The sequence below is a fragment of the Amblyraja radiata genome, chromosome 25, assembly GCF_010909765.2.
Source record: "Amblyraja radiata isolate CabotCenter1 chromosome 25, sAmbRad1.1.pri, whole genome shotgun sequence".
NCBI classification, from domain to species: domain Eukaryota; kingdom Metazoa; phylum Chordata; class Chondrichthyes; order Rajiformes; family Rajidae; genus Amblyraja; species Amblyraja radiata.
The window spans coordinates 31,225,132-31,253,034 of record NC_045980.1 but is presented as its reverse complement, the minus strand read 5'-3'; the positions used below and the strand labels follow the sequence as shown (position 1 = coordinate 31,253,034).

The window sequence follows — 27,903 nt, the reverse complement described above, 5'->3', positions numbered from 1 at the left end:
AACTCCAGAGATACTGCCTGACCCGCTGGATTACTCCAGCACTTTGTATCTAGCTTAAACCTGCATCTGCAGCTCTTTGTTTCTTCACAGGTGGTATGTTTGACATTTGCAACATTCTGGTCCTACCGGCTGAGTTACTCCAGCATTGTGGGGTCTGTTGTCTTTGGTGGAAAAAAACAAAGATCTGCTACAGGATCTTTGGAAAAAACAGCATCTGCAGTCCCTACACACTTAATCCAGCTTTCTGTGTCTATCTTGGGTGTAAGAAATCCCATCAAGTGCAGATCCTTCCGACACAAGACCATGCCTCGCTGAATTGATTCTCTGCGCTGATATTATAAATGCAAGTGCTGATGTTTGCTGGAAATTTGGAGGAGGAGGAGGAGGAGGAGGATCGGGAGACGGTGTAATCCGTTGCAGCAGCGGCCGTGCAACGGGGCCAGGTTGTGCTGGGCAGCGCCGTCCTGGCCCTGACCTCGCCTGTTGCACCAGTGCTACGTGTGTTGGGATGAACAGTCGCCATATCCGCCGATGCTGGCGGCCATTTCCGTCGAGGTGGGCGGGCGGGCGGGACAGGACCAGGACGGGGAGTTGACGCCGCAGCGTTGTAGGTGAGTGACATGGAGGATGGGCCCGACAACGTTGAGTTAGAGAGGGACAAGGGGGGGAGAGTGTGACGGCGGTGGTCGATAAGTATTAGTTACCCGGTACGTGAGATACTTTATTGGAGAAAGGCTGCGGCCTCCATGGGAACTGCTGCCTGATTTCCAGACCCCCCCCCAAAGTCTGAAGAAAGGAAAATAAGACACAAAAAGCTGCTGGAGTAACTCAGCGGGACAGGCAGCATCTCTGGAGAGAAGGAATGGGCGACGTTTCGGATCCAGACCCTTCTTTAGTCAGAAGAACGGTCTCGACCCTTAAACGTTACCTATTCCTTTTCTGTCCAGCCTTTTGAATTGAATTGAATTGAATATTTAGTACATGTCATTAACCTCAGTGTGTGTTATCTTCGATTTAAACCAACATCTGCAGTTCCTTACTACACAATATTAACCCTACTTTATGTTGCCTGACCTGTTGACCGTTTGCAACATTCTCTGTTGTTTTTCAAGTTTCCAGCATTTTATTTTCTTTGATGAAGGGGCGAGGTGGTTCCCGTAGTTTGAGGGTTTTTTTTAAAGTCAGTGTTAGGATCAGTTCTTTCAGATAGTTTTGGATAGTGTTAGGGTCAGTTTTCATCTGTTCTTTTCCCACCTTACATGTTTTTGTAACCTTCCACATCTCGTTTCACTCTCCCCTGACAGTCTGATGAAGGGTCTTGAATCGAAACGCCACCCATCACTTCTCTCCAGAGATGCTGCCTGTCCTGCTGAGATACTCCAGCATTTTGTGTCTATCTTCAGTGTTAGGATGGTTGAGTTTCCTTGTGCCCTTCTCTCCCTGTTTGGCCAGCTTTGTGACATGTTTCTTTCACAAAGGTTTCATAGAGCCACACATCATGGAAACAGGCTCTTCGGCCCAAATTGCCCATGCCGACAAAGATGCCCCATCCATGCTAGTCCCACTTGTCTGTATTTGACCCATATTCCTCTAAACCTTTCCTATCCATGCACCTGTCCAAATGTCTTTTAAATGTTGTTCAAGTAACAGCCTCAACTGCCTCTTCTGACAGCTCGTTCCATATACCCACTACCTTCTTAGTGTGGAAAACAAATACCCTTCAGGATCTTTGACTTAAACTTATGTCCTCTGGTTCTTGATTCCCTTCTCTGGTTAGAAGATTCGGCATCAGTAAATTAGTTTAATAAGATTGAACCACATCAGACTCTGAATCTCTTTCATCTCATCCAGTTCCATTGAGCTACTCAATCACAGTAATAAGAAACTAGTAATGGTTTCTCCATCCTCTATTGGCATTCCTCATGTTCAATAAAATATGCATCTTGCATCTTTCCAACAACCTTTGGCAATGTCACAGGTGTGCTGGATACTCAACTTAATCTTCCCACCTTTCACTTCATCTAAACTTAACGCCCCCATGGAAAAGCAGCCATCGTAATCAAAGACCTGTCACACCCCAATCACTCCTCCTCCTTGCCCCCATCCAGAGATGCTGCCTGTCCCGCTGAGTTACTCCAGTATTTTGTGTCTTGTCTCCCATCCAGCAGAAGGTACATCTTCTATCTATTGTACTTTTATTTTATTGAATTTTGCATTTGTTAATGATGAAGAATGGGGGTAGGACTTGACAAGCATAAGCTTCTTCCTATCCCTTTTCGAACGAGTCTAATGTGTATTATGTTGAAATTGGCTTTTGATTTTTTAATTTATGTATGTACATATATGTTATGTATATGTGTGTATATGTATGTATATATGTATGTGTATGTATGTGTGTATGTATTTATGTATATATAATAATAATAATAATAATACATTTTATTTATGGGCGCCTTTCAAGAGTCTCAAGGACACCTTACAAAAATTGAGCATGTATAGGAAAAACATGTAAGGGGAATGAAATAAATAGTAGAGACATGACTAGTACACAAAGTAAAGACAGAATTCAATACAAAACACAGCATGAGGCAATTAATGCACAGATGAAAAGGGACGGGGACGTGGGGCTAAGGATAGGCAGAGGTGAAGAGATGGGTCTTGAGGCGGGACTGGAAGATGGGGAGGGACACGGAATTGCGGATCAGTTGGGGGAGGGAGTTCCAGAGCCTGGGAGCTGCCCTGGAGAAGGCTCTGTCCCCAAAACTGCGGAGGTTGGACTTGTGGATGGAGAGGAGACCGGCTGATGTGGATCTGAGGGACCGTGAGGGTTGGTAGGGGGAGAGGAGGTCAATGAGATATGTGGGGGCCAGATGGTGGAGGGCTTTGTAGGTGAGGACCAGGATTTTGTAGGTGATCCGGTGGGAGACGGGAAGCCAGTGAAGTTTTTTGAGGACTGGAGTGATGTGATGCCAGGATTTGGTGTGGGTGATGAGTCGGGCGGCTGCGTTCTGGACCAGTTGGAGTCGGTTGATGTAGGTGGAGCTGATGCCAAGGAGAAGTGAGTTGCAATAGTCCAGTCGGGATATATATATATGTATATATATGTATACATATGTATATGTATACATATATATATATGCATATATATAATTTTCCTTTTATTATTCATTTTCATCTTTTCTTTTCTTCTTTTTTTAATCGTTCGAAATAAAGATATCATTCATTCATACTTGAATTTGACTTGATTATATTTATGCAAAGTATTACCTTATCTAATTGGATAGCATGCAAAACAAAGTTTTTCATTGTAGCTAAGTACATGTGAGAATAATAAACCTAAACCTAAATTTCTACACTTTAATTGAGCTCTTAACTGCCTCCATTCTATCAGTCAGCCCATCTGATTACGCCTTGGATGAAACTGTTTATTTTAACACACTGGTGTGAAGTGAAACCTTTATCTTCACCTTTTCATCCGTAACATCAATCTGATTCCATTCCACACTCCACTCCTAAGGAGTGAAGTCTGAAGAAGGGTCATAATGCATAACGTCACCTAAGAATGTCCTTCAGAGATGCTGCCTGACCCGTGAGTTACTACAACACTTTGTGTCTGTTTGTTAACCAGCATTTGCAGTCCCTTGTATCTCCTCTCTAAAGGAATTTGTATTCTTTGGATTATATATAAACTTAATGTAGAATGTCCATTGCACACCACCTACCACACAGATTCGAAAGTGTGAGGTTGTGGTCCAGTAGCAAGCACTGCAGAAAGAATTCAACCCGAAAAGTTACCTATCCATGTTCCCCAGAGATGCTGCCAGACCCGCCAAGTTACTCTGGCATTTTGTACATTCAATTATTTTACATTCATTTTGTTGCCTTCTCATTCAACCTCGTCCCCTCTATCTACATGTCTGTCATCATGATCTTTGCTGACAAGTATTCTTTCTCGATTCATTTTATTTAATGTACTTTCATTTTTACTTCTCACTGGAGTTTCATCCCAATCTTTCTTTGCTGTGTCTTCTAATTCTCTCCGCCTTTTGTGCCACAATTATGGAAGAACGGTTCGATTCATATCTTGTCAAACATCCCAGTTGACAAACTTAACCTCATGAAAAGAACTGCACAAGATTAACCTTAATAATACCTCGCTGACCTCCCTTTATGTGAAGTCAAGAACAAGTTACAAAGAGGAGCCAAATGGACAGACAACGAGTCTTTTTTAACTTTGAAGACATCTTTGTATCTTCATTCAATAAAGAACCAACTGATAGAGACTGTTCAATTATACAATCAATTATATCAATCTTAATGATATGGATGAGGGAATTGAAGGCTTTGTGGCCATGTTTGCAGATGATCTGAAAATAGGTGGAAGGGCAGGCAGTGTGGAGAAAGCAGGGACTCTGCAGAAGGACTTGGACAGGTTGGGAGAGTTGGCAGAGAAGTGCCAGATGGAATATAATGTGCAGTCATGCATTTTGGTAGAGGAGTAAAGGTATCTACTATTTTCTCTGGGGAGAGAATCCAGAAATCGGAGGTGCAAAGGGACTTGGGAGTGCTGGTGCAGGATTCCCAAATAGTTAATCTGCAAGTCGAATCGGTAGTAAAGAAAGCAAACTCAATGCTGGCATTTATTTCAAGAGGGCTTGTATACAAAATCAGGGATGTAATGCTGAGGCTCTATAAGGCATTGGTAAGACCGCATTTAGAATATTGTCAGCAATTTTGGGCACCATATCTGAGGAAGGATGTGCTGGCTCTGGAGATGGTCCAGGGGAGGCTTACAAGAATGATCCCAGGAATTAGTATATTAACCCATTGGGGTTTGTCGGCATTGAGCCTGTACTCGCTGGAGTTTAAAAGAATGAGGGAGGACCACATTGAAACATACAGAATAGTGAAAGGCTTGGTTAGAAAGGATGTTTCCACTAGAGGGAGAGTCTAGGACTCGAGGTCATATCCTCAGAATTAAAGGACGTTCTTTTAGGAAGGAGATGAGGAGAAATTTATTTAGCCAGTGGGTGGTGAATCTGTGGAATTCTTTGCCACAGAAGGCTGCAGAGGCCAATTCAATGTATATTTTAAAGGCAGAGATAGATAGATTTTTGATTAGTACAGGTGTCAGAGGTTATGGGGAGAAGGCTGGAGAATGGGGTTAGGAGAGCGAGGTACATCAGCCATGATTGAATGGTGGAGTAGACTTGATGGGCCAAACGGCCTCATTCAATTCCTATCACTAATGACCTTAATTATAACTAACCATCGTACCAACAATTAGAGAGCAGTCCTGAGCTACTATCTACCTCATTGGAGATCCTCAGACCTTTAATCAAACTTTAATCAGACTTTACTGGACTTTATCTTGCACTAAACGTTATTAACGTATTTCCTTTATCATGCAGGTAGACACAAAATTCTGGAGTAACTCAGTGGGTGAGGCTGCATGTATGGAGAGAAGGAATTGGCGACATTTCGGGTCGAAACCCTTCTTCAGAAGAAACGTCGCCAATTCCTTTCCAAAGATTCTGCCTCGCCCACTGAGTTACTCCAGCATTTTGTATCTACCTTCGATTTTACCAGCATCTACAGTTCTTTCTTAAACAACCCTTAATCATGCATCTGTACACTGTGGCTGGCTTGATTGTAATCATGAATTGTCTTTACGCTGACTGGTTAGCACGCAACTACACGTGACAATAAACTAACGTTCTAATTGATCTTGCATTTAGGTGACATTGTGCAAAGATAAATGACTGGTAGCTTAAATTCCCCGTCAAAAGACGCCACAGAAAATCACTCCATTACAACATTTATGTATAATATATGTACTACAGTTGCATTTCTGTGTGTTCATTGATTCTTTGGTATTGTATATATTATCTGTGCACTGCTTTTACAGGCCTGTTTTTCTGCTGCAAATAAGCATATCATTCTTCCATTGTCGGTGCAAATGACAATTAAACACTCTTGACTCTAACGCAGCAGGACTGGAAATTATAGTTTTCCCTCTCGAGATTAAACCTTGGATTAGTTAAAAGATGAAAAATGCTCCCTAATGATAAACTTGTTTTTGCAAATTTAATTTGATGGCCTTGTTTCCATCTCTTGGATTCTTGTGATAATTAAGTTATAAGCATTATGCGCATCTATAGAGTTCATTGGTACGTGTGCCTAATTTTGTTATAATTTGGCTCTAAATCAACTCGTGATGGGTATGTGCCTTCGTAATTGGTAGGTGATTCTGATCCATTGTATCTTTCAAAACATTGCTTAAGAGTGATTAGGGAGATTTGTTTATTTCTAATCCATTAGCTAACTTATTACTACATGATTTGAATACTGCTTGGGAATTGCTTATTTTAAGATGTTTCATATTTTTAAATAGATGAAGTGTCCATGCCCTATTATTTTAAAGCTATTTATCACAAATATATTGAGTTCAGTAAATCTAAATGTTTCATTACTAGATCAACTAGGGAGCGGCCGTGATCTACCATCTACCTCATTGGAGACCCTCGGACTATCTTTAATCTGACTTTACTGGACTTTATCATGCAGTATACATTATTCCCCTTATCCTGGATCTGTACACTGTGGACGGCTTGATTGTAATCATATACAGTCTTCCCACAGACTGAATAGCACACAACAACAAAAAAGCTTTTCACTGTACCTTGGTTCACTTGACAATATACTAAACCAAACAACCTGAATCAATATTTCTCAGAATTCCAACGTAATTTTCTTTTTCTGAAACTCTTGACCTATTTAAAATTTGAAAAGCTAAGCGATATATTAGTCTTCTCGTATGAGGCAAATACTATTTCAGCTTATTCTGTGCCTTTAATATGATGATTTTCTATCTGCAGATAGATACGAGTGGAATCTGGCAAATTCAGGACCATCCAACTGAGCGGTGAACGGAATGCATTAGAGAGGTGGGATGAAAAATTTAGAACACGATGTAGTTAATGTAATCCCTTCCTTAGTTACTAAAAAGTAGGATGCCACCTGTGCATGAAGCAACTGCAGATGCTGGTTTAAACCGAAGATAGACCCAAAATGCTGGAGTAACTCAGCAGGGCAGGCAGCATTCAGTATTCAGTATTTACTTTAATGTCATTTTAACTGAGTACTTACATACACAGATGAAACGAAAAAATTGTTTCTCAATCAATTCCCGTCAGTGCAGTTAATAAAAACAGAATAAATACATATAGCTTTAAAATTAAAATGAACATATCTAAAATAGGCCTAGAAATTGAAATAAAAACAGACATTCAGACCGAACAGTGGCTTTGCTTTGGCAGGTGCCTAGCTGTCAAAGTATGGGCAAGGTTAGATGTGTTGGTGTATAATGTATGGGGAGGGGACACAGTCCGTTAACCAGTCTTATTGCCTGTGGGAAGAAGCTGTGTAGCATCCTGCTGGTTTTGCAGCTGATGCTCCTGTACCTCTTCCCAGATGGCAGAATGGAGAAGATGTGGTGTGATGGATGATAGGGGTCCTTAATAATGGAGATGGCTCTGCTGATGCTCCGCTTCTGATAGATCTCCAACAGGAAAGGGAGTAGAGCACCAATGATCCTGCTGGCTGTCTTCACTATCCTGTTAAGTTGTTTTTGTTCATAAGCCTTGCCGCTCCCAAACCAGGAAGTGATGCCGTAGGTCATTGGTGAGGGGATTGTGGATGCATTGGTGATAATTTTCCAAAACTCCCTGGAGGCAGGAACGGTCCCAGTGGATTGGAAAATGGCCAATGTAACACCTATATTTAAAAAAGGAAGTAAACAGAAGGCGGGTAACTATAGACCGGTTAGTCTAACATCGGTGGTGGGTAAAATGTTAGAGACAATTATTAAAGAAACACTAACGGGGCACTTGGATAAACATGACTTCATCGGACAGAACCAGCATGGTTTTGTGAAGGGGAAATCCTGTTTAACGAATCTGCTCGAATTCTTTGAGGAAGTAACAACCCGGGTGGATAAAGGGGAACCGGTGGATGTGGTATACTTGGACTTCCAAAAGGCTTTTGACAAGGTGCCACATAAGAGACTATTGCTAAAAATAAAAAATTATGGGATTGGGGGTAATATATTAGCATGGGTAGAGGATTGGCTAACAAATAGGAAGCAGAGAGTGGGGATAAATGGTTCATACTCGGGATGGCAACCGGTAACTAGCGGGGTTCCGCAAGGGTCGGTGCTGGGACCCCAGTTGTTCACAATTTATATAAATGATTTGGAGGAGGGAACCAAGTGTAATATATCAAAATTTGCGGACGATACAAAAATGGGAGGAAAAGTAGGGGATGAGGAGGATAGGAAGAGTCTGCAAAAGGATATAGATAAGCTAGGTGAGTGGGCAACAACTTGGCAGATGAAATTTAATACTAATAAATGTGAAGTCATTCACTTTGGGAAAAAAAATGATAGGGCAAGTTATTTTCTAAATGAGGAGGAGCTGCGTTGTAATGCAACGCAAAGGGATCTAGGGGTATTAGTACATGAATCACTAAAAGTCAGTATGCAGGTGCAGCAAGCAATCAGGAAGGCCAATGGAGTTTTGGCCTTTATTGCTAGGGGGATTGAGTATAAAAACACGGAGGTCTTGCTGCAGCTGTACACAGTATTAGTGAGACCACATTTGGAATACTGTGTACAGTTCTGGGGTCCATACTTAAGAAAGGATGTACTAGCCCTGGAGGCAGTGCAGCGAAGGTTTACAAGATTAATTCCTGCGATGAGGGGATTGACATATGAGGAAAGGTTAAGTAAGCTGGAACTCTACTCTTTGGAGTTTAGAAGAATGAGAGGCGATCTCATTGAAACATATAAGATCGTGAGGGGCCTTGATCGGGTGGATGCACCGAGGATGTTCCCAATGATCGGGGAAACTAGAACTAGGGGACATAGTTGCAGAATAAGGGGGGGCTCTTTTAAAACTGAGATGAGGAAGAACTTCTTCACCCAGAGGGTGGTTAATTTATGGAATTCACTGCCCCAGGGAGCAGTGGAAGCAGAAACGTTAAATATATTTAAGTCTAAAATAGATGGTTTTTTAGCTGCCAAGGGGATAAGGGGCTACGGGGAGAGGGCAGGGATATGGACCTAGGTATGGTTAGTATAGTAAGACCTGAGTGATCTCCTGGACAAGTGTCGATCGCCTGGATTGGGGTCGGAGAGGAATTTCCCGGATTTTTTTCCCGAATTGGACCTGGGTTTTTATCCGTTTTTTTGCCTCCCCCAGGAGATCACGCGGTTCTTGGGGTGGAGAGGGGTGATAGCGGTATAAAGGGGAGGGTAGTGTCTTGTGTTCTGTGTCTTGTGTCTACTGTTTGTGGGTAAGTGTGTCTGTTTAGTGTTCAGCCATGAGCGAATGGCGGTGCGGGCTCGACGGACCTGGTGGTCTACTCTCGCACCTACTTTCTATGTTTCTATGTTTCTATGTCAGTATACTCTCGATGGTGCCCCTGTAGAAGGTCCTTAGGTGAACAGTAGGGAGACCTGCTTTTCTTAGTCTCCGGAGAGGGTGGAGCCGCTGCTGAGCATCTCTGGAGAGAAGGAACAGCTGAGATACCATCTGTCTCAACTGTTATAATGGAGGCACAAGGTATTGCAGATGCTGGAATCTTGCATAGAACAAAAAGTGGTGGAATAATTCATGCTGCCTGACCCACTGCATTACTCCAGCACTTTCTGTTCTCAGCTGTTCTAATATAGTGCCTGCTGCTCCCACCACCCTAGTTTTCTTCCTTCCACAGTGTGTCCAAACCTTGCTAAATTCCTAATTCCTGGGGGACATAACACTGAGACAAATCCCATAACATGCTAGACTCAGACTATGATATCTGACTCATAGCCTTGTGCCAGATGAGAACAGCGAAGTCAAAACAAACACGGTTTCCTCTTCTCGACACTAATGTCTCTGGAGGATGTGTGATTAGGAATAGACAAACAGTTGGAGATTTTTGGGGGGGGGGGGGGGGGGGGGGTAAATAGATCATGAATCATTCTTGCAAAAATAATAAAAACTGTAATATAATTATAATTGCTCTGTATTCAAATATATGAAGCTCCGGTGAGACTTGACCTGAGATATCTCGACAGTTTTGTACTGTGGTTTCCCATTACTCCCATGTGGATTAGAGTCGTTAACAACACAGCTGGTACATTGCAGTTTGATTCAGACTTTGGAAGCCTTGCCTAACGTGTGTCCCAGTGATTGGCTTGCAGTTGACGTTGGGTATATGTTCACCGTTTTTGTGCATAAACTCACCCGCTGTTCTTAATTCACAATTTCACAAATCAGAATCTGACCCGCTGAGTTACTCCAGCATTTTGTGTCTATCTTTTGTGACATTACAGTTGCACACGTTTCATTTCTAGGACTGTTCTTTGCAATTTTTTTTAAATGACTTATGCCATTTCTCAACTGCAATTTCTTAGCGCAAAAATAACCACAAGAGGACCAGCATATCCATGCAAACCCAGCTCTCTGTGTTACCCATTCTTGTAAAGTACACTAATAATTATCAGTCTGAAGAAGGGTCTCGACCCGAAAATGTCACCAATTCATTCCTTCTTTCCAGAGATGCTGCCTGTCTCGCTGAGTTACTCCAGAATTTTGTGTCTATCTTTCGATTTAAACCAGCACCTGCAGTTCTTTCCTACACTGATAATTTTATTCCATACATGAGGGCGGCACAGTGGCCCCCGGTTTCCACCCATATTCGAAAGACGTGCAGGTTTGCAGGTTAATTGGCCTCTGCAAATTGTTCCTAGTGTGTAGGATAAAACTAATGCACAGGTGATCGCTGGTTGGCGCAGACTCAGTGGGCCTTTCCACGCTGTATCTTGAACCTAAACTAAACGAAACGAAATGAAATATGAATTTTTGATAATCAGTCCACTTACGAAACCTCAACCACAGAATTTCGTTTATTTTTTAGATTGAAATTCTTAAATAATATTATATCAAGATGTGATTACCTATGGGCTGTGTTTGTGTTAGTATTCAGAGAATGAACTGGAAAAAATATACAACTTGAAGCAGATTTTACTCTCCATTTCTCTAGTTTAGGTTTAAGAATTTAGACTGATAGACATTTCTACCATTTGGTGAGTTATGGATGGCATGAGTAATCCATACTGTGGAACAACTAGCACAAAAATGATCAATATTTGCATCCAGCACACAAACATCATACCCGGATATTACATTCCAAAATGTCATATTTACTTCGGATACAAAACGGTATTTGAAAATATAGGCACTCGTCACTCATATGTATTGTAGAGCAATGACTTCAGGGTGCAGAATAAAGGAACTGCCTATGCTGGTTTACAAAATATAACACAATGTGCTGTAGTAACTCAGCTGGTCAGGCAGCATTTTTCGTTTAGTTTAGAGATACAGCCTTCAGCCCACTGAGTCCACAACTACAGCGATCCCTGCACAGGAACACTAGACACACCTACTGAGTCCACAACTACAGCAATCCCAGCACATGAACCGACGCACACTAGGGGCAAATTTTACATTATACCGAGCCAATTAACCCACAAACCTGTACGTCTTTGGGATGTGGGAGGAAATTGAAGATCTCAGAGTAAACCCACGAGGTCAAGGGGAGAACGTACAGACAGCACCTGTAGTCGGGATCGAACTCAGGTCTCTGGCGCTGTAAGGCAGCAACTCTACCGCTGCACCACATTCTCCATCTCTGGAGAACATGGTTAGGTGACGCTTCGAGTTGGGACCCTTCTTTTAAAGAGGTTGTCTAGAGATGCTGCCTTACCCTCTGAGTTACTCCAGCAATTTGTATCTTTTGTTACCTTAAGGTGCAGGTCATGTTGGCAGTTATGATGCAGGTCAGGTCAGGGCCTATTTTTGAGTAACACCACAAAAATACCTCAATGTCTTGGAATACATCCACTTTTGGAATAGGTGTAACATTCCCTTTGCCAAATCACTCACAAAAAAACAAAGCTTAATCTGTTCAAGCTTCTGGTGTCTTGAAATGGCAGATATTCTAACATAACATCCCTCTCAACTTCAAAACATAAACTGCTGAAGAACAATAGTGCTTGATATGCAGGGTTCCTCTAGCAGTTTATTTTTTGCTTTGTTGTTTTTCTTTGTAGTAGCATCTATTATTTCATATCACCTCATTTGAAGTATTAGTGTTACATGTTTAAGATAAAACTTGTGACAAAACCTGGAAACACGAAACTTGGACCTAAAACTTCGCCTATTTCCTTCGCTCCATAGATGCTGCCTCACCCGCTGAGTTTCTCCAGCATTTTTGTCTACCTTCGATTTTCCCGCATCTGCAGTTCCTTCTTAAACACGTAGCCCTTGAGCTCTGTTTCACAGATCTGAGTTTTAATGGTATAGTATAGTTTAGTTGATGGGCATAGATCCCGCTGTTAACAGTTTAGTATAGAGATACAGCATGGAAACAGGCCATTCGGCCCACCAAGTCCACGTCGCCCATCGACCACCCATTTACACCAATTTTCACTAGTTCACACTGTTATCCCATTTTCCCAGTCCCTACACATTAGGGTCAATTTTCAGAGGCCAATGAAGCTACAAATCTTAATTTGTGAGGTGGGAGGAAACCGGAGCACCCGGCCCAAACCCTTGCAGTTGGAGGAAACCAGAGCCTCCAGAGGAAACCCACACGATCACAGAGAGAATATGCAATTTCCACACAGACAGCACCTGTGGTCAGGATCAAACCCAATTTTCTGGCGCTGGGAGACAGCAGATCCTCTTTTCAGTAACATGCAAAACCATAGAGAAATCTAAAATTTGCGCTCCAGTGCTTTCTCGGTGATCTGTGGTTTTGAGGTGAACAGGTTGCTGTTTTTGTAAGAGGGCCGCAGTCATGATTTTCATCTGTGCAGAAACCCACGCCAAATGCCACTCAATGGTTATATGGGTTGTGGTGAAGTCGGTCTGATTAGATGTGCCTTGTGTCCACAAACCTCTGAGTGAAAAAGTTACCCCAATAGTTCCTAAAACCTATGTCCTCTGGTTCTGGATTCCTTTACCTTGGGTAAAAAGTCTCTGGACATTTACCCTTTCTATTCCCCTCCCCATGATTTTATACACCTCTACAAGATTCACATTTCAGTTTTGAGCTTTATGCAAAGATGTCTTTAATACTTACTAATGTGTATATATTTTTTTTAATTTAGCTTCATTAGCTGCCGCCATGTTAACACGACATGCGTTGGAGAAAGTGAAGTATTTTGTTATCCACCAGCCCCAACTGGTTGTGTTTATATTGTGCGTTAGCTCACTGGGTGTCGCATTCTTCAGCCTGGGGATATACATCCGGTCACATGAAATCACAAACCCTGACGTGCCTCAGGTAAGCTGGTAAAATGCAATGAGCAAACACGGTAGAGTTGTAGCCTTACAGCAAAGGCTGTACATTTCTCATTGACTGAGTTTATTTCATTTTGAGATTCTGCATGGAAACCTATAACCGTGAAGTATAATCTCCCCCTCTCCCCCCTCTCCTCTGCTTTTGCGGCTCATGAAAATATACGGGTTAAAGTGCATGGAGACCCATAGAAACTTAGAAAATAGGTGCAGGAGTAGGCCATTCGGCCCTTCGAGCCCCTGCACCGCCATTCAATATGATCATGGCTGATCATCCAACTCAGTATCCCGTACCTGCCTTCTCTCCACACCCCCTGATCCCTCTAGCCACAAGGGCCACATCTAACTCCCTCTTAAATATAGCAACCCAGGTTAAATATAACCCAGGTTCGATCCTGACCACGGGTGCTGTCTGTACGTTCTCCCAACGATCACGTGGGTTTTCCCCGGGTGCTCCAGGTTCCTCCCACGTTCCAAAGACGTGGGAGGAATGTAGGGTAATTGGCTTAGGTAAAAATTGTAAATTGTCCCTAGTGTGTAGGGTAGCGCCAGTGTATAGGGTGATTGCTGGTTGGCGTGGACTCAGTGGGCCAAAGGGCCTGTTTCCATGCTGAATCTCAAAATGAACTAAACTCAGTCAATGAAAAATGTACACATTTTTGTTATACTGTATTGGCAATAAGAATGTCATGCCTAATTTGTCATTTCCCCCCTCCCCCTCTCCCCCTCTCCACTGCACATGAAAATATAAGGGTTAAAGTGTACAGTTCTTAAATCAGATTCCCTTTGCATTTATGCAGCTGCATGAGATAATTTGGGAGCTATGTGCTTCTTCTTCTTCTTCTTGCGTATGGCGTGCACCAAAGATCTTTGGGTGAAACCTCTCTCGGAAAGCCACTTGTTGAGGCCTTGAGTAATCTTTGGCACTTCAATATGTCACCCTTTAGACGAAATGTTAAACAGACACTTGTCTGTTCTTCAAAGTGGTTGCAGAGGTTACTATGGCACATTTGAAAAATCTGAAAACTTGTCCTGTAGGTTTTTTTTAAACCATCACCAGCACCCACTGAACCAGATAATATGAATGCTTTTATCGGACTTTGTCGTGCACAGTTCAAGACAAGAGAGTTTATTGTCGTGTGTCCCAGATAGGACAATGATATTCTTGCATTGCTGCAGCACAACAGGATATTGTAGTCATAAATATAGATCAGATCAGTGTGTCCATAAACCATAGAATATATATATATACACACACCAGTAAACAGATAAAGTGCAATAGGTTGTTATAGTTCATAGTTTGATAGTTATAGTTACAGTTCATAGTCTGATGGCTGTGGGGAAGAAGCTGTTCCTGAATCTGGATGTTGCAGATTTCAGGCTCCTGTACCTTCTACCCGATGGCAGCTGAGAGATGAGTGTGTGGCCAGGATAGTGTGGGTCCTTGATGATGCTGGCAGCCTTTTGGAAGCAGCGATTGCGATAGATCCTCTCGATGGTGGGGAGGTCAGAACCGATGATGGACTGGGCAGTGGTTACGACTTTTTGCAGCCTTTTCTGCTCCTGGACGCTCAGGTTGCCGTACCAAGCCACGATGCAACCGGTCAGCATGCTCTCTACTGTGCACCTGTAGAAGTTCGAGGGAGTCCTCCATGACATATCGACTCTCCGTGATCTTCTCAGGAAGTAGAGGCGCTGATGTGCTTTCTTTATGATTGCATCAGTGTTCTGGGACCAGGAGAGATCTTCTGAAATATGAACGCCCAGGATTTTGAAGTTCTTGACCCTTTCTACCATCGACCCGTTGATATAAACGGGACTGTGGGACTCCATCCTACCCCTTCCGAAGTCCACAATCAGTTCCTTGGTTTTGCTGGTGTTGAGAGCCAGGTTATTGTGCTGGCACCATTTGGTCAATCGGTCGATCTCGCTTCTATACTCTGACTCGTCCCCATCAGTGATACATCCCATGACAGTGGTGTCGTCGGCGAACTTGATGATGGAGTTCGCTCCCTGACGAGCTCAATGCGTTTTACGCACGCTTTGATAGGGAGAATACTGATGTGCCTTCCCGAGTCCCCATTCGCCGTGATGGCATTACGGTCACAGTCACAGAGGCCGACGTCAGAAGATCCTTCAGAGGGGTGAACCCTCGGAAAGCGCCTGGACCTGATAGTATACCCGGGCGTGTCTTGAAAACCTGTGTGGACCAACTGGCTGGAGTTTTTACGGACATTTTCAACCTCTCACTTCTGAGGTCTGAGGTCCCCACCTGCTTTAAAAGGGCATCAATAATACCGGTGCCCAAGAAGAGCAAGGTGACGTGCCTCAATGACTATCGACCAGTGGCACTAACGTCTGTGGTGATGAAGTGCTTTAAGAGGCTGATCATGGCGCAAATCAACTCATACCTCGACAAAAACCTGGACCCACTGCAGTTTGCTTACTGCCACAATAGATCTACGGTGGATGCGATCTCACTGGCTCTCCATTCCGTTCTGGACCACTTGGACAACAAAAACTCATATGTCAGGCTGTTATTCATTGACTACAGCTTGGCATTTAATATTATCATCCCCTCCAAGCTGGTTACCAAGCTCTCAGATCTGGGTCTCTGCGCATCCCTCTGCAGTTGGATCCTCGACTTCCTCATTCACAGACCACAGTCTGTCCGTATTGGTGGCAATGTGTCATCCTCGATAACAATCAGCACGGGAGCACCTCAAGGCTGCGTGCTCAGCCCCCCTGCTGTACTCACTCTATACTCATGACTGCGTGGAAACAGGCCCTTCGGCCCAACTTGCACATACTGACCAAGATGCCCCATCCAAGTTCATAAGTCATAGGAGCAGATTTGGGCTATTCAAAGTCATGAGAGGAATAGAAACGGGTAAAACACTTAGAGTCTTTTGCCCAGAGTAGGGGAATCGAGAATCAGAGGACATAGGGGGGAAAGATTTAATGGGAACTAGAGGGGTAATCTTTTTACACAGAGGGTGGTAGGTGTATGGAACGAGCTGCTGGAGGAGGTAGTTGAGGCAGGTACTATCACAATGTTTAAGAAACATTTAGACAGGTACATGGATAGGGTAGGTTTTATGCAGATATAGTACCGGATAGCTCCTCATGGCTGTGAAATTGTTTGGTTTTGTTTAGTGATAAAGCAAGGAAACAGGTCCTTCAAGCTACCGAGTCTGCGTCAACCAAAGATCACCCGTTATCCCACACACCAGGGACAATTATGGAAGCCAATTAACCTACAAACCCGCACATCTTGGGGATGTGGGAGGAAATCTGAGCACCCAGAGAAAACCCACGTGGTCACAGGGAGAACGTACTAACACCATGCAGACAGCACCCGTAGTCTGGATCGAATCCAGGTCTCTGGCATTGTAAGGGAGCAACTCTACAGCTGCGCTACCGTGCTGCCCCAAATGTTATTCCCACCTCAACTCAATATTTTCTGAAGTGGTGGGGGGATTGGGGGGGAAGGGGGATTAACTGAGATTGATGCTACTGAGATGCCATCCATTTTATTTGAAGTGCTTAAATATGTCTCTATTTTGATTTAGATCTGGAATACAGTCCTTGAATCTCTCGGGAAACTGAAATTCTGTCCATTTAAAAATGAAAGCTCAGAAGGTCTACCTGCTCTTGTGGGACATGGTTCGGTAAGGAGGCGACCAGACCCAGAACCATTAGTTCATACCACAACAGGGCAGCCTTCTACCCCTGTTTCTACACCCGGTGTACCAGTCAGCATCTCTCTGCTGGTGCCCATGAGGTTTGACTTAAGGAAGCCATTAAAAAGATTGTATGACAACACAACTCATCTTCAGGCTGTGGTGCCTGGTAATCTGCTGGGACTCGGAGGTAAGCAAAAGTATACAGTATTGATCCCTCAGAACTAATATCTATGGATGCTTGTTCATTAATCTATTCTCTGTAATAGTTTTGACACATGGAAAATGACAGGTTGCAATGAAGATTATAAAACTCGAGCATTATCTGTTAAACCAAGGACTCCTTTCTTTGATATAGTTTTTTTGTAGCTGCATAAGAGTTACTGCTTTGCTTTAGAATCCACTTGAATATAAATTATGTCTTTGTTTTAAGTCTCTGTTTTGTAATGTTTAACGACACTATGTAAATATTCACTTGCCAGGCTTTGTCCCGTCCCCACCTCTTCTAGGTTTTCTCCCCCCCCCCCCCCCTACTACAGTTAGTCTGAAGAAGGGTCCCAACCCAAAACATCAGTTATCCTTGTCGTCCACAGATGCCTGCTGAGTTACTCCAAAACTTTTTTAATGTAAATACAGATGTAGGATTTGAGATGTTTAAGAAGGAACTGCAGATGCTGGAAAATCGAAGGTACACAAAAATGCTGGAGAAACTCAGCGGGTGCAGCAGCATCTGGGACGAAACGTTGCCTATTCCCTTCGCTCCATAGATGCTGCTGCACCCGCTGAGTTTCTCCAGCATTTTTGTGTACCTGTAGGATTTGAGATGCTTTTCCTTCTGCTCTTCTCCTTGCCCAATCAAAGGGCGGCGCAGCGGTTGAGTTGCTGCCTTACAGCGCCAGAGATCCCGGTTCGATCCTGACTACGTGTACTGTTTGTATGACGTTTGTACATTCTCACTGTAACCGTGTGGGTTTTCACCGGGTGCTCCAGTTTCCTCGCACATTCCAAAGACATGCAGGTTAATTGGCCTCTATAAATTGTAAATTGTCCCTTGTGTATAGGATAGTGCTAATGTGATCGCTGGTTGGTGTGTACTCGGTGGGCTGAAGGGCCTGTTTCCACGGTGTATCTCTGAAGTCTAAAATTGATCTATAAAAGCAACAGTTTTTAGGTTTAGAGAGACAGTTTTGGCTTTTGTATCTAAATCAGTGGCAATTATGCAGACTGAGGGCATATTTTTCAGACCACTTTAAAATGGCGAAAAGACTAAAGTGACATAGTCGAAACAAGGAATTGCAGATGTTGGTTTACACAAAACGACACAATGTGCTGGAGTAACTCAGCAGGTCAGGCAGCATATTTGGAGAACACGGATAGGTGAAGTTTCTGGTTCCTGAACCAAAAACATCGCCTCTTCATGTTCTGCAGAAATGCTGCCTGACCCGTAGAGTTACTCCGGCACTTTGTGTCCTTTCATGACGTGATGTTTAATTTTAATACCACTATAGTGTTTTTTTCTTTTCTTCCTCTCCCTTACTTTCCTTTACTTACCTCTGAGAAATTTGTGTGGAGCTTCCCCATGGTTCTTCCGTTGTGTTACTTTAAACAATTGCCGTCATCGCCTTTGTGTTTCAGATTCGAAGGAGCTGATTAACGTCATGCTCATGTCACCATGGATACCTGAACATTACCTTTCACGAGTAAATTTCACGAATACCAAGAGTCCCCTCACCTGCATCGCATTGACTGGAGCGGCACATGTCCTGCCCCAAGCAAGGTCTGTGAAAAATAAATTGTGAAGGATGTTTGTTGAAACATAGAAATAAGGAACTGCAGATGCTAGTTTGCATAAAAAGTGCTGGAGTATCTCAGCGGATCAGGTGGCATCTCTAGTGAACATAAATAGTTGACATTTCTTGTCGGGATCCTTCAGACTGGAGACCCGTTGAGTTACTCCAGCACTTTTGTGTGTTTTTTAGGATGTTTATTGTATTGGGTTGAGTAAAAGTATGAGGGCTTAGCCACCAGTAATTTGAAAATTGTTTCTCTTTGTTGATATTTTCCTTGTAATTTATTGAACTAATACCTGTTGACTGCTAAACCTGATCAGGATAACGTATCATGACCAGAAACGAGGGGGATGTAAGGGAGGAATACAGACCTTAAGAAACACCAAGCCATTTTTTACTTTACAGATGGAACCATATATTATTCCCATCTTCATACACACTAGGATTAGGTGGACAAGGGAAAGAATGAATAAGATCAATTTGGGGAGTTGTTGCATGGTCGTGGTGAGATAGTCATGATAAAATGTGGAAAGTGCGCTGCTCTGATAAGTACAAAGGACATAAGCCAGGCAAAAGACAAGGGATTGAGAGCAGATGGTATCCCCATTGATTGGAAGATCTTGAACATAAAGAGATTTTTAAAAATCTTCTGCTTTGTAACAATTTAAGTTATGCGGATGGTCTTGATGTTCCTGCCATTTACATTCCCCTTTGTGTTTTAAAACTATAAAATCACTGACCCACAACTTCAAGATCTTCTCTTGATCTTATGCATCGGTAGAATTTAAATGTGACCTTTTAGTTTAGTTTAGATTAGAGATGCAGCGCGGAAACAGATCATTTGGCCCACTGAGTCCACGCCCACCAGCGATCCCTGTACCCTAACACTATCCTACACACTAGGGACAATTTACAATTTTAACTGAAGCTAAATAATTTACAAACTTGTACGCCTTTGGAGTGTGGGAGGAGATCGGAGCACCCGGGGAAAACCCAAGCGGTCACGGAGAAAACGTGCAAACTCCATGCAGACAGCACCCACTGTCAGGATCGACCCCGGATCTCTGGCGCTGTAACGCCGCAATTCTGCCACTGCGGCACCGGGCCACCCTCTATGCTGCTTTTCTCTTGTCTTTACATCATATGATTAGGATAACTCATATTTCAATGATAACCAGTTTATCCAGTTTAGGATATTCTGTCTTCAGTGTGTTAATGCTAAAAAAAAAACTGCGATGAACGTGATGACTCATGGATTTGACTAATGCTAGCAGTTTCCAGTTTTCCTCACCATAATTTCATTGAATTTTATCTTGTCTCCTGAAGTTGGTCAAGTTGAGGGTACCCACCTTGAGTGGTAGCAATTCCCCGACAACATCCCAAACTGTCTATATTTTGTATTTAATCTGAAGCTGAATGAGGTTACAGGTCCATTAGTTATATTTCAGGAACAGTTTCATCCCAGTTGTTATGAGGCAAGTCAAGTTTATTCGTCACATACACATACGAGATGTGCAGTGAAATGAAAAGTGGCAATGCTCGCAGACTATGTGCAACAAACAAACAAACAACCAAACTACAAACAGAATGGAACAGAATCACATATTCTTTTACATATTAAATATTGCGAGCGGAAGGAAAAAGGGAAAAAAAACCCAGCAATTAAAAAAAACCCAGTAGAATGGTACAGTAAAGTTAGTCCCTGGTGAGATAGGAGTTTACAGTCCTAATGGCCTCTGGGAAGAAACTCCTTCTCCACCTCTCCGTTCTCACAGCATGGCAACGGAGGTGTTTGCCTGACCGTAGCAGCTGGAACAGTCCGTTGCAGGGGTGGAAGGTGTCTCCCATGATCTTATTGGCTCTGGAGTTGCACCTCCTGATGTATAGTTCCTGCAGGGGGGCGAGTGAAGTTCCCATAGTGCGTTCGGCTGAACGCACTACTCTCTGCAGAGCCTTCTTGTCTTGGGCAGAGCAATTCCCAACCCAGATTGTGATATTTCCGGACAAAACGCTTTCCACAGCCGCTGAATAGAAGCACTGGAGGATCCTCGGAGACACTCTGAATTTCCTCAATTGCCTGAGGTGGTAAAGGCGCTGCCTTGCCTTACTCACGAGTGCTGCAGCGTGTGATGTCCATGTCATAGATGTGGACTCCCAGGCAGTGGCGGACTGGCCAGGGTGTCAGCTTTCCCGATGGCAAGTGGGCCCCTGATGAAGTGGGCCCCCTATATCAAGTGGGCCCCTGATGAAGTGGGCCCCCTTTGTCTCCTGGCAACCAATATTTTTAGACCCAGTCCGCCACTGCTCCCAGATATTTAAAACAGCTCACCCTATCCACAGTATCCCCATTTATCCTCAATGGTATGTACGTCCTCGGATGATGTGCCCTCCTAAAGTCCACGATCAGCTCCTTAGTTTTTTTGATGTTCAAGAGTAGGCTGTTGCCCTGACACCAGAGTGCCAAATCAGCCGCCTCCTCCCGGTAGGCCTTCTCATAGTTGTCTGAGATTAGGCCCACCACCACAGTGTTATCAGCAAACTTGATTATCGAGTTGAAGCTGAACCTAGCCACACAGTCATTTGTGTACAGGGACTACAATAGGGGGCTGAGGACACAACCCTGGGGGGATCCTGTGCTCAGGGTGAGGGACTTCGATCCTATCAATCCTACTCGAGAGTGGGACCGAGCGGTACTATCTACTCCACTGGAGACCCTCGGACTATCTTTAATCGGACTTTACTGAACTTTATCTTGCATTAAATGTTATTCCCTTTATCCTGTTCTGTACACTGTGGATGGCTCGATTGTAATCATGTATAGTCTTTCGTCTGACTGCTCAGCACGCAAAAAAGGTTTTCACTGCACCCTGGTACACGTACAATAAACTAAACTAAATCGACATTTCTGGACCACAGATCCAGATATACTATATGAATTAAAATCCAATTGTAAGGAATTTCAAATTAAATTAATTAAGCATATCTGTGTATAAATGCTAATATTTGTGGTAAATACTGAATTGTTTGTGAAGCAAAATCTACCTGAACTGCAAAATCTACCCAAACCTCTGCTCCTAACCTATGAGTCCACTATCCTGGGTAAAATTGTCCCTTGTGTCCTTTAGAGCACTAAGGTTACTAGCGACGTTAAATACATTTTCTTTCTTTTCTGTTTCTTTTAGGTACTTTCCTTCCTGTAACCTGGAGAATCTCACTGGTGCGTCTCTGTACGAGGCCACATTCGCAGAGAGGTCAGAGAAGGCATTTTCAAAAGGTCACACTTCTCCTGAGTGCTACACAGCACAGTACATGCCTGAGCCCAAGTTCACCATTCTGCTGTCGGAGGTAAGAATTGAATAAAAACACCTTACTTTAGTATTCGTTATTTGTTTAATTCTATCGTTTTACAAAGAAAACAACAAATATCTTATCTACTGTGTTCAGGGCGGCACGGTGGTGCAGCAATAGAGTTGCTGCCTTACAGCGCCAGAGACCCTGGTTCGACCCTGGCTACCGCTGCTGTCTGTACGGAGTTTGTACGTTCTCCCTGTGGTTGTGTTGGTTTTCCCCAGGTGCTCCCGTTTCCTCCCACATTCCAAAGATGTACAAGTTTGTAGGTTAATTGGCTTTGGAAAAAAATGTAAATTGTCCCTCATCTGCAGTTTTCTTGTTTCGTGTTAAACAAGAGGATACAATTCCTCAGCCGAAAGTGATGAACTCATTGAGTCACATGTACTTTGCTTGTTTATTTCTCACCTGTAGGAAGATCGGATTCTCTGCAGCCAGCATTTACTGAATACAAGTTATGTTCTAATTCTGCTGGCTCTCATTATCTTCAGTGTATCTGTGGCAGCCGGGCTGAGAAAGAAACTGAGGCACAAAGAGACAAACTTACACAAGGTAACCAGGCTCATTCATACTCTTTTGGTAATAAACAATATATCAATAGTTCTCATGCTTCCTTTTGGAAAACATGCATCATCAGTGCCTTAATTTGCCGAAGGAGAACCGTGATCTATTTCGTATTGAAGCAGGATTGCTGAATGTCAGGTAAATGGTTTAGTAAGATAAAAAAATATTTTCCTGATAAAGTATGCAGCAAATAACTGCAGCATCCTTACTCCCACTGATATGTTTAGGGCTTTAGAGGTTTTTTTGTTTGTGATAATTTTAGATAATATTGTGATTATTTTAAATTTCTAATACACCTGTGCCCTTATTTGTACCAATTATACTGCATCATTGACACCTTTAAAGAAATTAGTACAGGTCCACCACTGATTTTCCGAAACCTTTGGTTCCAAAGCCTTTCTGGCTTATCCGTTTTGCTGGACCAACAGAGGTCACAGCCTCAGAGGTCCAACAGTACTGGGATGGTCGACCTAGGAAGTCAAGGGGTTGAGATACCGGCTCGCAAAGTTGGCCGCGGAAGTCGGCTATGGGAACGGATCTGCCGGCTCCGGCCAGACCGGAGTTCCAGAGCCCCGGCTGCAGGGGTGCAAATTCCAAGTCCCGATGAGGTCGGTATTGTCCGCCTCACCCGGCCTAGGCACCACATTTACGCGGGGGGGGGCGCGCAGATTAAAGGAGGTGCCGAACTACCAGTTTCCAGAAAATCGGTGGTGGATCTGTAGTAAAATTACACAAATAGTCCTACAAAACAAATCTGCGGTCCTCGGGTGCCTCCAACATGATGCTGAAGGTTGCAGCTTCTCTTTCCCCTGCTGTGCTCAGCTGTGGTGGGAGTTAGGATGCCAACCGTTACCCGCTGCGTCCTTTATCAGAAAAAATAATCGGCCATTGTTTTTCCTTACAATAGCAGTCCTGTGAACTCTGCTGAGAATATATGTTCGGTAGATGGATGAAGGTGCCACCTCTCTTAGCTCTAACATTCGTCACCAGGGTAGCGGCAGATTTTTTATATCGTTCAAGAGATTACTCCCTCTAGCCACTTAATCTAAGTGGACTACATGATTAAGGAGAATGTCGTTACACGCATGTGAGCTTTCCGTCAGAGAACTTCAGAGCTTCTTCACAGATAAATATTCATAACACAGTCTTTTGATTATTAGATTATTTATTGTTGATGAATAAAAATAGGGTACATCCAACCTTCTTGCGACTCGTACACTATAATCTTCATCGAACTCCAGCATATCACTTTAAAGGTTAGAAAACCCGTGTCTCTGTTACGCTTCGCATGGTCAAAGGGTATACCTTCCTTATGCTGGTCCAAAACTAAACTAAAAACTAAGCTTCTGCGTAAGAAACTTAGCTTCAAACACGCCCTAAAATACGTCATAAATCCCATCCACATAATAACGGGCTGTCTAAAATTTAAAGACATATGCCATAATTAATGACACACAAAACAAGCCAAATGGCCACTACAACCAGTGCACGTGATGTTCCTCTTGAAAGGCCTTTGGGAGGGTAGCCGATCTGATGGACCTGCACTGCAGTGTAAGTCCACAGACTAGAAGCTTATCATGTGGCACACAATATACTAAAGGGGCTGTCTCACGTGGGCAACCTAATCCGCGAGTTCTGGCGAGTTTGCCCTCGACTCATACTCACAGCATGGTCGACACGAGGTCGTAGGAGGTCTTTATAACTCTCCTTCATGCTCGAGAGTAATCCCCGTGTGCAGGGCCAGATTTAGATGAAGAGAGGCCCTAAGCTGTTCCACTTGTGAGGCCCCCTCCGCGTTGGTTTTCAGCGCTGGCGGCGAGGCAGCGACCGGACAGCCATGGCGGCCAAATCTCTCACAATTCAAAGCGAGGGAGAAAGTGCCCAGCGCCGACCAGTTGCTGTTGCAGTGCGCATGTGCAGGGCGGCCGATGCTGTGCTGGTCGTGGTTGTGCGCATGTGCATGGAGGAGGACGTGCAGGCCGCAGCAATGCGCATGTGCAAGGCGGCCTGCCGTGCCGGTGGATGAGGAGCGAGCGGAGCCTGGCGGCCCGGACACGGATAGCGGGGGGAGATGGAGAGAGAGAGATAGAGAGGGGGGCCCACCCAGAGTTGAACGGTAGGTGTCCTGCCTTGGCCGGAGGCCCCCTAAATTTCGAGGCCCTAGGCTTCAGCCTATGAAGCTAAGTGGTAAATCCGGCTCTGCGAGGCCCCCCTAGACCTCGAGGCCCTAAGCTTAAGCTTGTCTAGCTTATAGGTAAATCCGGCCCTGCCCGTGTGCTCGAGGCCTCAGCTAGGTCGCGGCGTATTTTTCAACATGTTGAAAAATGCCCGCGAGTAAAGAAAGGTCGCCATGGAAAAAATCGATACTTTTTTTACTCGTAGGTTTAGTCGTAGTAGGTCGGCATTTTAGTCATAGGTAATCGAGGGTAGTCTAAGGCAGTCGTAGATAGCCTTCATCATAGTCGAAGGGAGGTCGAAGGAGGTCGTCTTCACTCTCCACTATTCGGTGTTCAATTTTCCTGAAGTTAGTCGTAGCTAGTCGAAGCTAGTCTTCCACATAGTCGAAGGAGGTCGAAGGAGATCTTCTACATAGTCGAAGGAGGTCTTCCACATGAAATTTTTTCAAACTCTCCGAACATCTTCTAAACTCGCTAATTAGGTCACCCAAGTGGGACTACGCCTCAGTGGTTGAGGGTAGACTTGATAGAAATATGTTAGATTATGAGAGGCATAAATAAGGTGGACAGGCAAAACCCTTTTCCCAGGATTGAAATGTCCAACACTAGAGGGCATGGCTATACGGTAAGAGGGGGAAAGTTTAATGGAGATGGATGTGTGGGTCAGGTTTTTTTTACACAGAGAGTGGTGGGGGTCCTGGAATGCATTAAAAGGCTTTTAGATAAACAGATGGAAGTGATGGAACTGATGCCAGATCTGATCCCCATCAGCCCAGCACACAGTTAATGAACCACGGTATCTTTTGTAGGCTGGTTTGTTTAGAAATGAGGATGAAATTGTCTTGACATTCATGGCTTTTACTGATGTTTCTTTATATTCCAGGTCCATCTTCTGGAAATGTGATCTTTGACCAAACTCTTGTGTAGAGAAATATTGGGATCCATGAGGAGAATGGAGAATTTTTCATCTTGGTATCTCTTGTGAATCACTCCAAAGGAAAATATACATAGCAATGAGCTAAATCTCATATTAAATTTGTACTCTTCCTTTGAAAACAATTAATTTTGGAACTATTGCTATTTCCTTTCACAAATGATATTTATTTCTTGTGGCATGATTGTTATTTAAGAGGAGGTGGAATTTTTTTAATTGTGTAAAATCCGCTGGTCATCCACCAATTGTAAGACTTGGCAAACATCTTTACAAATGTCTGTAATAACTTACAGTATACTTTGAAAATGGTCTATTTTCCATTTACTGTTTTAAAAAAGGGTGCTGTCATTGAGGTGATGGTTTAAGCATTCGTTAATTTGTTAACTTTGTTTGTTGGTTTAAATGTAATATTATTTAAAGAACTTTGCTGTTCCTTGTACTGATGGGATTTCTTTTGAATGTCTGAGAACATCCCAGATAATTATTATCAGAAATTTGCAAATGTCAGATGTCTGCCAAAGTATTCATGGACATCCGCCTCAGGCAAGGTTGTCCTGATGGGGGAATAAATGTAATCAAATAAAATGTCTCGAGGCAGATCACGTGTGTTAATGCTGGAAAAAGATACATAAAATTTGCAAATACTTTACAGTTTGTTTGTTTAATAGCTGTTCCACAGATCTATTTTAGCAGTTAAGCTGTTGATAAGAAATCTCCTTTTCTGATCTGGCCTACTTTTAACAGGATATACTTTTTTATTAGCTGTTCTAGTATTTTTACAGTCACCTCGATCCTGGTATTTGGCATTTCATCTTCGCTTTCAGATTTCTGAGGCAGGCTACCGATCGATGGGGTGAAGAGTATGAACGATCAGGCAGAAGTAGTATTATTATGAGAGACAAGCTGTACCCTTAAGGGACAAAAGTTTAGGGGTAACATGAGGGGGAACTTCTTTACTCAGAGAGTGGTAGCTGTGTGGAATGAGCTTCCAGTGGAAGTGGTGGAGGCAGGTTCGATTTTATCATTTAAAAATAAATTGGATAGGTATATGGACGGGAAAGGAATGGAGGGTTATGGTCTGAGTGCAGGTAGATGGGACTAGGTGAGAGTAAGTGTTCGGCACGGACTAGAAGGGCTGAGATGGCCTATATCCATGCTGTAATTGTTATATGGTTATATGGAGAGGGAACAGTCGCCATGAATTGAACAATCACCTCTTTTAGGGTGGTCCAGAGGCGCAGCGGTAGAGTTGCTGCCTTGCATCGCCAGAGACCCGGGTTCGATACGGACTACGGGTGCTGTCTGTACGGAGTTTGTAGTTCTCCCCAAGACCTGCGTGGGTTTTCTCCGGGTGCTCCTGTTTCCTCCCACACTCCAAAGATGTGCAGGTTTGTAGGTCAATTGGCTTCTGTAAATTGTACCCAGTGTGTAGAAGAATCCGAGTGTATGGGGTAATCACTGTTCGGCATGGACATATTGGGCCAAAGGGCCTGCTTCCACGCTGTATGTCTAGTCTAAAATGTACCGAGGTACAGTGCAAAGCTTCAGTTTGCATGCTATCCAGTCAAAGAAAGGCAACGCATGAATACAATCAAGCCGTCCACAGTGCACAGATGAAGGATAAAGGGTACAGCATTTAGTAGGACATGTGCTGAATCGCTTGTTTGGAATTATGGTTCAAAATGTTTGTCGTTCGGTATTGAATTACCGTAACATTGTCGCAAGATGCCAGGCATGCTTGAACTCGAGGTGTGAGTGTTTGAGGGAATAGCTAACACTAATTTGTGAGTTATGACCCCTGAAACCTAATTGCAGATGCATGTTGATATCTTAATGCATCGTTCCCTTTCTCTGCTTAAAGCAAATTTTGGTATTCAAAATTTCCTCAATTTCTCCTAAAGTATTAACCAGCATCAGCCGTTCTTTGCGACGTTTTGGTTTGAGACCCTTCTTCAGACAGGTCTCTCAGTTTGAAGAAGAAGCTCATCCCTAAATGTC

At 43.4% G+C, this 27,903-nt stretch overlaps 1 protein-coding gene across 5 annotated transcripts; it reads left to right on the top strand.

The window, feature by feature from the left end:
- The first annotated feature begins 531 nt into the window (after window positions 1–531).
- Window positions 532–26,551, top strand: LOC116987580 (transmembrane protein 248-like). Of its 5 annotated transcripts, none has more exons than XM_033043728.1 (9): window positions 533–611; window positions 6,879–6,947; window positions 11,094–11,131; window positions 13,220–13,395; window positions 16,982–17,282; window positions 18,728–18,869; window positions 22,065–22,227; window positions 22,645–22,782; window positions 25,855–26,551. In XM_033043728.1, the coding sequence occupies exons 4-9, from the start codon at window positions 13,237–13,239 to the stop codon at window positions 25,873–25,875; spliced, it is 924 nt and encodes a 307-aa protein (XP_032899619.1). In that variant the 5' UTR covers window positions 533–611; window positions 6,879–6,947; window positions 11,094–11,131; window positions 13,220–13,236; the 3' UTR covers window positions 25,876–26,551. The 5 variants fall into 5 exon arrangements, with proteins under 5 accessions (XP_032899617.1, XP_032899619.1, XP_032899621.1 ...); XM_033043729.1 differs by having other exon boundaries at window positions 599–707; XM_033043726.1 differs by lacking the exon at window positions 11,094–11,131 and having other exon boundaries at window positions 532–611.
- Window positions 26,552–27,903: the final 1,352 nt, after the last annotated feature.

Bases quoted from the DNA above. Each gene is read 5' to 3' on its own strand.
- LOC116987580 (XM_033043726.1), top strand. From the start codon at position 13,237: ATGTTAACACGACATGCGTTGGAGAAAGTGAAGTATTTTGTTATCCAC. The intron at 13,396-16,981 runs GTAAGCTGGTAA...ATTTTGATTTAG, and splicing joins CAAACCCTGACGTGCCTCAG to ATCTGGAATACAGTCCTTGA. The intron at 18,870-22,064 runs GTCTGTGAAAAA...TGTTTCTTTTAG, and splicing joins CATGTCCTGCCCCAAGCAAG to GTACTTTCCTTCCTGTAACC.